This window comes from Chiloscyllium plagiosum, unplaced genomic scaffold (assembly GCF_037043375.1).
Source record: "Chiloscyllium plagiosum isolate Xiang-an unplaced genomic scaffold, Cpla_swu_hap1 HiC_scaffold_26, whole genome shotgun sequence".
Taxonomy (NCBI): Eukaryota; Metazoa; Chordata; class Chondrichthyes; order Orectolobiformes; family Hemiscylliidae; genus Chiloscyllium; species Chiloscyllium plagiosum.
Genome location: NW_028270164.1, coordinates 41,214,298 through 41,225,859, shown reverse-complemented (window position 1 = coordinate 41,225,859; position 11,562 = coordinate 41,214,298). Strand labels below are relative to the sequence as shown.

The 11,562-nt window shown below is 40.9% G+C and overlaps 1 protein-coding gene across 1 annotated transcript in view; it reads right to left on the bottom strand.

Moving 5' to 3' along the window:
- Positions 1–1,281: 1,281 nt before the first annotated feature.
- Positions 1,282–11,562, bottom strand: part of LOC122563254 (NADH-cytochrome b5 reductase 3-like) — a 36,716-nt gene continuing 26,435 nt past the window's right edge. The window contains exons 8-9 of the mRNA XM_043716893.2: positions 4,305–4,404; positions 1,282–2,948 (exon numbers count right to left, since the gene is read on the bottom strand). Of these exons, the coding sequence (XP_043572828.1) occupies positions 2,776–2,948; positions 4,305–4,404 (273 nt within the window). The 3' untranslated portion in view covers positions 1,282–2,775. The remainder of the gene's footprint in view (positions 2,949–4,304; positions 4,405–11,562) is intronic.

The window sequence follows — 11,562 nt, the reverse complement described above, 5'->3', positions numbered from 1 at the left end:
TCCGCGCGGCTGATTCGAACCTTACTATCGTCATTTCCGCTGCGTTTGGCGGGTCCCTACAAAGCTTCCGGTCTGTGACAGCGCCCCTCCACGGTGAAATCGTGTCACTACAAACTGCCGACAGTGCCCTCCCGTGGTGAAACACGTAACTACAAGGTGAGCGCAGTTTCTTCCCACACCCCCCGGGTAACCACGTGGAGCAGGTGTTAGGGACTGGGCTGGACAAAAGTTGAACAGAACACCAGGTTATAATCCAACAGGTTTGATTTTTAATTAGGTCATGTGGAGACGGTACCCCTGCCCCTGCATGGTTTAACAAGGTGCCAGTAGTAAACACCCTCCTCCCCCCAATAATGTAATTATTAACTACAAGGTGAACGTGGTTTAAGAATAAAGGGAACAAAGTTTAAGATTTAGTCTGTTCTCATTTCCAGGTTGAGTTCCATTATGTAGCAATTTTAAAACAAATGTAGTATTTTTAATAGGGAAGGGATGGGTGACAATGTGAACAAAGGTTAGTTTACATAGGTAACTCCCAGAATGGGCAACTTCCCGAGTAAAATTCTTTTGCTGCAAATGATTATCAGCAATATTGAATTTAAGCCCATACAGGCAACAGTGCTTAAAGCAAAAACAATTTTTTCTCCAAATGAACTTTCTCTTCAACCTCCAACTCCTGACCTATAAAAAGGCAGTAGTTGATGTGTATGGTACAGCTTCAAATAGACTTTTAATGAAGTTGCGTCCTTCTTCTCAGGATAGTAGGACAAATTTCAAACTTTTATTTGGGTCAGACAAGAGGTTGAAACATCAAAAGAAAACCTGAATTTTGATTCACAAAACTCAATGGAAAGGTTCGAGAGGGTTAAACTGAGGCAGGATGATGACTGAGTGGCTAACAAGCACTTTCGAAAGGCCACATGCCTCATTACCCTTTCAAGCTTGAACTCCAATATCGATAATTCAATTTCTCCAAATCTTGCAACATGGGACTGACTACCAACAGATTTAGGTTGCCCTCCAGGATTTTCTCCATATTTCATGTGACTTCTTATCATGCACTCCTGTGAAGAGCCTTGGAATAGGTTTAATGTTAAAAAGGTGGTATATAAATTCACTCAAGGTTTGTGCTGCATGTTTACTTGTTGCACTTCTACAACCTGCCTCAAATAAATGCAAAACAGCTTGTGATTTTTAAGAGCTTTTGAGCAAACTTATTGAAATTCAGTATGAACAATATAACTCCAAAACTGAAGGTCTAAGACATCACAATACACAAAATTATTCACCAAAAGGATTTTATTTGTATTCTGTGCCATACATCACTCTCAAAAACAGTGATCTTCCAAATTTACTAACAGAATATTCAGGACAAATCCAAAAATGTATCATTCAATTATACTTCAACTAATGATTGAAGCAGCTGATTTGTTTGTTTTGCACAGAATTGGATAGATCTTGATGCAGTGTTGCTAAAAGCCATTTGGGGTACTATTTTCTTCTTAGCTGAGCAATTTCCAATGTGGCACTGTCTCTCCAACAGAACAAATGAAGTTCCCAGATCCCTGAAAATCAAACTCAGTTGAGAGTTGCATGTATTTTAAATAAGCAAACGTTACAGCTACTATAAGTTAGATCAAAACAAAACCTGCAGCAATGCAGGCTTTGACAGTGAACATCTTGAAGAACTTCTCAACAAAAAAAAACTTAAATTACTAAGGCACAGATACTTCAGGTAAAGTTATAATTGATCACTGGGAAACATTGACTAGATAAAATCAGATAGACAAGGCTATTTATCATTTGGACAGGCACACTAAAATGAGGACAATATATTCTGTGAAGCCTTAATAGAAAGATTCAAATCAGACCATTACTGCTATTGAACTATATCCAGCTAGCTTTGCAATAACTGAAGATCCTATTACCAGTGTTTGATATTTGCATTCTTATTTAACTTGATGAGCTTGCAACTTATCGTAAGTCCAAAAATGTGTCTGAACATTCAGCTTCAAATTAGAACCCTCCTGAAATGCTTGTGAGATTCTTTACAAAACATCCTGAGTGTTTCGACCAGCCTGATTTTACTTAAAAAAAAAGTACCAGAGGAAATTTTCAGTCCTTTAAATCTTGGGGCAACACAGCAGTGAGCATGCTCATCTATTATTACACCATCCAGTCCCATAGATTTTTAATTCAGATGATAAATTGCGAAAAAGGTAAAAGATTAATTTGTTGCATATCCTGAATGCTGCATCACTTGGTCACCAACAGGTGCATCAGAGAATCACTAATTTACATGCATTTTCAGTGTTAGTACAATACATGAAGTGCAAATAAAAAAAATTAAAAATATAAAGGTGGTAGAATTCAAAAGTACAACAAATCCACCTGCATGTGACCACAGTCTCTCTTGATTGCTTTACATATTTTTATAAATTTCATGGAGCAAACTGACATCTTTAAACGGTTTCCATTAGTAAAAGAAGTGAATCCATATATTTGGTTCCAGGTGCACTGAACATGAAGCTCTGAATTTTAAACTTTCTAGACAGATTAAATGACTGTACAGCACTGTATACATTGTACATGTTGTTTGTACAGATTCAAACACATACTTGATATAGAGAATGACAGTATTAAATGCAACATGCATACAAACCAGTTTATGTCTCTTAATACCAGTAATAAGGCAAACACCATTGTTTTGAGTGCAAATATTTCCACTTAGTTTGCAAATCATATCCCCAAAGCTAAATATAGGAACCTCAACACTTAATAAACAAAACGCATTCCTTGCGAATATCCGAGCTTGTCCAAGTTGGGGTTGCATGCAAATTGAATCATGGGTGGTGGACCACACATGAGGATCAAGACATCATCACCAGGTGGAGGCAGGTGTTCCTTCATCATTTCGGCATTCAAAAAGCCTTCACTGTAATCCCAGCCTAGAACAAAAGTTATTTGCATTAAACAACAGATCTTTTTGGATAGCTATTACATAGCTTTTATTGATGTCAGGTCAATGCCAAGAATACCCATTTGAAGCTGACATTTACCTTGTCAGGATATTGTTAGAGAAAATGTAAGGTCAAGTGGATTTAGACATTAAATCATCTCAAGGCAATTAGGGATCGGCTGGGCTGCTCTGTGATGTGTATATCCCATGAATGGGAAATGAAAACAATCAGGCTCCCAGAGAGATGTTAAATAAAAATAACTATACAAAGAAAAACGACAAATGAAATTTTGAAACTGACCCAATTTAATTTTTGTTGCACTGGCTAACACTTCTGATCATTGTGGAGGAAATCTGTAATTAGATGTTTTGAAAAAGGATCACTGGAGTCAAAATGTTAACACTTTATCTCCACAAATGCTGCCAGACTTGGGAGTTTCTGCAGGGATTCCTGTTTTTGTTTGTAATTAATCCTTCCAAAAAGATGATTTTAGAGCAAATACTTATCCTTCAGAATAATCTCCATTATAACCAGAATTGTTAATGTATTAACTCAGCCTCTCAAAGACCATTCAGCCCACTGAGTCTGTGAAGGCATTCTATTCCATTTATTCAATTTTCTTAATATTTTTGCTTTGAATTGCTGTGAACAACTTTGCAGGGTATCCCGTATTCTAATGGGTCACTCTGCACAAACATTTATTGGTAATCAACCTCTGCTTTTAATACTAGTCCTCATTTCCCACACATCAGTTCTTCTGTAAATCACAATGCTGCTTAGATCCATGTTTTCAAATTAGTTAACCTCAGTCAGAGCACTTCAGCTAGTCTCACTGCTCCTTGGGTTTGGAAGAAAAAAAAGTGACAGATGCTGGAAAGTATACATTTGGTGTAGCAAAGGGAAATTAACCCTAAATCTACACAATCAAAGAACTACCCATTTAGCTTGCTCTTTCTTTTTTTTTTAAGGAATCTATTTTAACTATACTTCACCCTTCTCCTTCCCTACTATAAACTAAAAACATGTATTTTGTACTTTCAATCACCAGTGTTGGAGCACAGAACAACCACAGGGAAATGCTTTTGGCAAATTGGCGACAAAAATCTTCAGAACTGTCTGTCAAGGACAATCTCAAAGGTTCATATGATTGGCTCCCAAATGTATACATTTACATAGCTGTAAAGAACAATGAACTAAACAATATTACGGCTCCAATTCTATTTATGGTGAAATTAAGAATACAGAATTGAACATTAATTAAAAAGCCCTCCATTAATCAATATTAAAAAGAATTCATTGCAAAATTGCTTTATTTACTCTACTAAAATAAAGTTTACAATCTACCTTCTGGAGCCTTATCTACCGTATACCACAACCTAAAGCGGTCAGAATACTGAGCTTGAATTTCCTCCAGGTCATCACGAAGCAGAATGTCCTTTTCAGTCTGAGGCAAAAGAAAAATTGACAAAACATTTTGGTGAATCCACAATCCATACAATTTTCTGGGACTTTGAATAAAAACATGTGACCGGACTGTCAGTCCCCACAGCTGGAGTTCATCCAATACAAAAAAGGAGAAGCAAAGCAGGTAGAGAAAGAAATGTGATCATCCTGGCTGCATTCCCATCCCCACAATTTAAGGCTTGCTTTTTCATTGAGCTTCCAAGAGTTCACCCAGAAACCTTCCTTAGGGTCAACGGATCCGAAACATTAACTCTGATTTGTCTCCACAGATGCTGCCAGACCTGCTGAGCTTTTCCAGCAACTTGTTTCTGATTTTACAGCATCCGTAGTTCTTTAAGTTTTTTTTAAGAAAGAGCAGTACAATATAGGAACTGGCCCTTCAGCCCATCAAGCTTGTGCCCGACACAGTTTTGGTTGCCATACTATAGGAAGGATGTGGAGGCACTGGAACGGGTGCAGAGGAGGTTTACCAGGATGTTGCCTGGTATGGTAGGAAGATCGTATGAGGAAAGGCTGAGGCACTTGGGGTTGTTTTCATTGGAGAAAAGAAGGTTTAGGGGTGACTTGATGGAGGTGTACAAGATGATTAGGGGTTTAGATAGGGTTGACCGTGAGAACCTTTTTCCACGTATGAAGTCAGCTATTACGAGGGGGCATAGCTTTAAATTAAGGGGTGGTAGGTATAGGACAGATGTTAGGGGTAGGTTCTTTACTCAGCGAGTCGTGAGTTCATGGAATGCCCTGCCAGTAGCAGTGGTGGACTCTCCCTCTTTATGGGCATTTAAGCGGGCATTGGGTAGGCATGTGGAGGATAGTGGGCTAGTGTAGGTTAGGTGGGCTTGGATCGGCGCAACATCGAGGGCCAAAGGGCCTGTACTGCGCTGTATTCTTCTATAACCATTTGCCTCTGTATCTCTATAATTCCTGCCTATTCATGCATCTGTCATGATACATTTAAATACTGTTTTTATTATCCCCTTTGGCAGTGTATTCCAGGCATGTACCACCCTCTTTTAAACAAAAACATTTGCCTCTCATCTCCTTTAGATTTTCTCTTTAACCTATGTCTCCTAGTGGTCGATGTATCTAGCCTGGAAAATATAACAATCATGATTTTTAAAACTTCTATCAGGTCACCCTATATCCTTCAACGGAGTTTATCCAATCTCTCCTCATAGCTAATACCCTCCATTTCTACATCCTCTACATCCTTCTGGTAGCATGGCAACCAGAGCTGCATGCAAAATTCCAACTAAAAAGCCTAACTAAAGGTTCTATGCAACTGCAACATGACTTGTCAATTTTTACATTCTATGCCCTGACCAATGAAGGAAAGCATACAGTACACCTTTTTGACCACCATATCCACTTGTTGCCACTCTCCAGGAACTGTCAACATCCAGATCCCTCTACGTTAATGCTTCCAAGGGTTCTGTCATTTACTGTATACTTTCCTTCTGCATTCGATCTTCCTTACATCATGCATCACCTTATATTTGGCTGGATTAAACTCCATCTGCTGTTTCTCTGTCAAAGACTCTTGCTGTTTCCTCTGGCAATCCTCCTCCCTATCCACAGCTCCCTAATCTTTTTGTGTTGTCTGCAAACTTACTCAGACCATTTACCTTCCCCTCCCAAATATATGTATGCAAATAAATAGAGTCCCAGATTGGTTGTAGATCTCCAGTCAGAAAACACCCTTTCACCGCTACTGTCTTTTATAAGTAGCCCGTTCTGTATCAATCTTACCAGTTCACCGTGGGTCCTATGTGCCTTCACCTTCTGTATCAGCCTCCCATGAGGAACCTTGTTAAAGGCCTTGCTAAAGTCCATGCAGACAACTTGCCCCCAAACCATCTTTGCCACTTAAAAAATCTCAATCAAGTTTGAGAGATATAGCCATGCTGCCTAACAGCTAATAATTCCATATTTTTCCAAATGTAAATAAATCCTGTCCCTAAGAAGTTTTTCCAATCACTTCACTACAAGCTGGTGAGCCTTGGGTCAATTTCTTTCTAAAGCAAAGGAACAACATTGGCAATTCTCCAATCCTGTGACCTCGCCTAAAGTGAATACAAAGATTTCATACAAGGTCCCAGCAAACTCATCCCTCACCTTCCTCAGTATTTGGGGATAGATCCCATCAGCTCATGCAAACTGGTTTACCTTAACGCTTTTTAAAAACACCCAACACCACCTCCTTTATCATATTGACATGCCCTAGAATATCAACACCTCTCTCTAGATTCACCATCCCACTAGGTCCTCGTATTTTTAAAATAAAGTATTCATTAAGGACCTCACCTACTTCCCCTGGCTCCACACAAATTTCCTCTGTTTGAGTGCCCTTTCCCTTGATACGTTCTTGTTCTTTATGTGTATAAAATGCCCAGGATTTCCCTTAAACCATTTGCCAAGGATATTTCATGGCCTCTTCCAGTCCTGACTCCATGTTTAGTTATTTCCTATTTGTATTTGAGGACTCAGTCTTCAGTTTCCAAATGCTATGTTTACCTCTTTCCTTTTTGATTAAGGTCACAATTTCTCCTTTCATCGAAGGTTCCCAAATCTTCCCTTATCCTTCATTTTCACAGGAAACGGGCAGCACGGTGGCACAGTGGTTAGCACTGCTGCCTCACAGCGCCAGAGATCCGGGTTCAATTCCCGTCTCAGGCGACTGACTGTGTGGAGTTTGCACGTTCTCCCCGTGTCTGCGTGGGTTTCCTCCGGGTGCTCCGGTTTCCTCCCACAGTCCAAAGATGTGCAGGTCAGGTGAATTGGCCATGCTAAATTGCCCGTAGTGTTAGGTAAGGGGTAAATGTAGGGGTATGGGTGGGTGTGGACTTGTTGGGCCGAAGGGCCTGTTTCCACACTGTAATGTAATGTAATCTAATCTAATCTAAAACTGTTTGTACTGAACTAAAGTCAACTGGCCTTCAAAACAAGTTGCCACATGAAAGGATGTGGATTTACCCTCAAACTGCTGTCCTCAATCTACATTCCCCAGTTTATGCCTAATATTGTTTTGGTTAGTCTTCATCCAATTTACTACTTTTAGTACAATTCAGTAGAAAGCGACCAAGTTGTAATGGCTAGATTTTCTTTTATTGTGGCTAGTCTAAACAAAGGAGAAATATTCCACTTTATGCATGGAAATATGGCAATTTTTTTCCACTAAAACCAGGGCCACTAGAATCCTAAGTACCAATGACTGCAAAATTTTCCAACTGTTCATAGGCAGTACGTCATACTACCTTTAAGACAGTGTAATTTAAATTTTATAAAAGACTTTGTATGAAGATCAGCTATCTCTCACCTGAGTCAGAAAGCTAGGAGTTCAACCCTTATTCCAGGCTGGCTTGATAGCTGTATTGAAGGTGCCGTGAAACTGAGACAAAGTCCTGCCTGCCCACCTGCTCTCTTGGATGCATGTAAAATACCTAAAGCGCATGTGCAAGTGTTGACTGAACTCAAAAGATCCTGAGAGGTCTGGACAGAGCAGATGATAAAAGGATATTTCTTTTTATGGGATAACCATGGACTAAAGGAGATCACTGTTTAAAAGTAAGAGTTGCCCATTTAAAACAAAGATAAGAAATCGTCTACTCAGTTGTGTCTTTGGTGGAAGCAGAGTCTTTGAATATTAAGGCAGAGGTAGATACGTTTTTGAAAAAGGGGGTGAAAGTGCCCTGTTGGATAAAATTGCATCTATTTCAATGCAAGACAGCTGACAGGTAAGGCTGATGAACTCAGGGCATGGATAGGTACATGAGACTGGGATTATTATAGCCCCATTACAGAAACATGGCTAAAGGAGGGACAGGACTGGCAGCTTAAAGTGCCAGGGTACAGGTGCTTTACGTGGATAGAGGTTGTGGAGAGAGAGGCAAGTTGCTTGTGTTTAAAGGTGAGTATCACAGCAGTAATCAGATGAAATAATTAAAGGATCACCCAGTGAGGCTTCACAGGTGGAGCTAAATGAGATGGGGATGGGGAGGTTCTTGGGGTTGGACTATAAGCCCCCAAACAGTCAACAGAAATATGGAGACTGGGCAGACTTGTAGGAACAATAGGATTATCGTAGTAGGGAATTTTAATTTTCCTAACAGACTGGAACTTCCATAGTGTTAAGGGCTTAGATAGGATGGAATTTGTTAAGTGCCTTCAGGAAAGTTTCCTTAAGCAGCCTATAGAGGGAAGGGGCAAAACTCCACCTACGTTTGGGAAATAAGGTAGGACTGGTGACTGAGGCAACAGTAGGGGAGCACTTTGGAACCACTGACCATTGTTCTATTCATTTTAAAATAGTTGTGGAGAGGGACAAAACTGGTCCACAGTTTCAGGTTCTAAATTGGGGCAAGGCAAATTCTGATGCAATTAGACAGGAGCTTGCAGGAGTTGATTGGAGTAGTTTGTTTGCAGGCAATGGGACCTCCAGCAAGTAGGAAGCTTTTACAAGTGAGATAGCTAAAATTCAAGGTCTGTACATTCCTGTTGGGATGAAGGGCAAGGTTGGCAGGAATAGGGAACCCCACATGACAAACCATATTGAGGCTAGAAAAACTAAAAGGAGGCATGGCTCAACTACAGGCAGCTGGGATCAAGGGAATCCCTGGAGGTATATAGGGAATACAGGAGTTTACTGAAGGAGGAAATCAGGAGGGCGAAAAGGGAGCACGAGATAGCCTTGGCTGAGAAGATTAAGGTAAATCCAAAGAGGTCCTCTAAGTATATTAAAGGAAAAAGAACTAGAGAGTATAGGACCCCTCAAGTAGACCTATCTAAAACTGCAGGAGATGAGGGAGGTACACAATGAATATTTCTTTGTGTTTACCATGGAGAAAGACAAGACGACTTGTGGAAGTTAATGTTCATTATCTTGGGAACAGTCCATATCACAGAGGTGGTATAGGACATATTAGTGTACACAAAGGTGGATACATCTCCTGGTCTGAACCAGATACACCCAAGTGAGTTTTTTGAAGATTCGTGGCTCAGGTTGAGATTCTGGTCTTCACAAAGCTGGAAGGTTTGTTTTCAGATGTTTCATCACCATACTTCAGTAACATCTTCAGTGACCCCTTGGCATCATAGTAGCCCACAAACCCACCAACACACTAAAACAGCAGCTAATGAACTTTAAAGCCCCTATACAGACAACAAGCAGAACTAATGTTATTTACAAAATACCTCACAACAACTGTAACAAACAGGCAGAAAACTAGCCACTAGGATACATGAACATCAACTAGCCACAAAACGACATGACCCACTCTCACTAGTATTCTTACACATGGATGAGGAAGGACACCACTTTGACTAGGACAACACATCCATTCTAGGACAAGCCGAACAGACACGCACAAGAATTCCTAGAAGCATGGCATTCCAACCGGAACTCTCAACAAACACTGACTTGGATCCCATTTACCACCCCCTGAGAAAAAGAACAGGAAATGACATTACCAGAGAAAATTATGTCACCACAGGAAATGACATCACCAACCCTAGGAAACTCAAACATAAATAGAAAGCAGGCTACACCACCAGTGCTTCATTCAGAGGCTCACTGAAGATGTTACCTAGTATCGTGACAAAACGTCTGAAAACGAACCTTTCAGCTCAGTGGGCGGCACGGTGGCAGTGGGCGGCACGGTGGCACAGTGGTTAGCACTGCTGCCTCACAGCGCCTGAGACCCGGGTTCAATTCCCGCCTCAGGCGATTGACTGTGTGGAGTTTGCACGTTCTCCCCGTGTCTGCGTGGGTTTCCTCCGGGTGCTCCGGTTTCCTCCCACAGTCCAAAAGATGTGCAGGGTCAGGTGAATTGGCCATGCTAAATTGCCCGTAGTGTTAGGTAAGGGGTAAATGTAGGGATATGGGTGGGTTTTGCTTCGGCGGGTCGGTGTGGACTTGTTGGGCCGAAGGGCCTGTTTCCACACTGTAATGTAATCTAATCTACATCCAGATATATCCAAGGAAACTGGAAGAGGAAATTGTGGGGGTTCTGGCTGATATTTTTGGCGTTATTAGACATGAATGAGGTCCTGGAAGATTGGAGGGTTGTGCCTTATTCAAGAAGGGCTGTAAAGAAAAACCTGGGAACTGTAGACCAATAAGCCTAATATCTGAGGTAGTTAGGTTACTAGAGAAGATTGAGATGAGATACATATGCATTTGAAAAGACAGGGTTTGATTAGGAGTTAGTGAGTTTTAAGATTTGTAGTTCAGGTTGATGTTCTGGATGTAGGTTTGCTCACTGAGCTAGAAGGTTCATTTTCAGATGTTTCATCACCATACTGGGTAACATCAGTGAACCTCCGGATGAGGCACTGGTGGTGTAGCCTGCTTTCTATATAAGAGTTTAGGATTCCTTGGGTTGGTGACATCAGTGCCTGCAGTGTAGTCAGCATGGCTTTATGCATGGGAGATTAACAAATTTGCGTTCTTTAAAATGTCTAGGAAGGTTGATGAGGGCAGGGATGCAGATATAGTTCATATGGATTTTAGAAAGGCCTTGCATAAGGTTCCACAAGGTAGATTGCTCTGGAAGGTTAGATTTCATGGAATCTAGGGGGAGCTGGCAATTTGGATACACAATTGGCTTGATAGTAGGAAGCAGAAAATAATAGTGGAAGGATGCTTGTTGGACTGGAGGCCTGAGTGTAGTGGAGTGCTTCAGGGGTCGGTGCTGGCTCCATTGCTGTTCGTTATTGATAATGATTTGGATGAGAACTTACAAAGGCATGATTAGTACATTTGCAGATGACACTAAAATAGGCAGTAACATGAACAGTGAGGAAGGTTCAGAAATTGTAGCAGGAACCTTGATCAGCTGGGGAAGTGGACTGAGAAATGGAGTTAAATATAGATAAGTCTAAGATCTTAATTTTGGAAACTCAAATCAAGGTAGGAGTTTTATGGTGAATGGTAGGGCCTTAGTGGAACAGAGGAACCTTGGATTTCAGGTGCACAGTTCTCTGAAAGTGGAGTCACAGATAGGGCAGTGAAGGTGGCTTTGATACACTGGCCTTCATCAGTCAGGGTACGGAGTATAGAAATTGGGAAGTTACGTTGCAGTTGTACATGATGTTGGGTGAGGCCGTACTTAGAGTGTATGTTCAGTTTTGGTCACCTTGC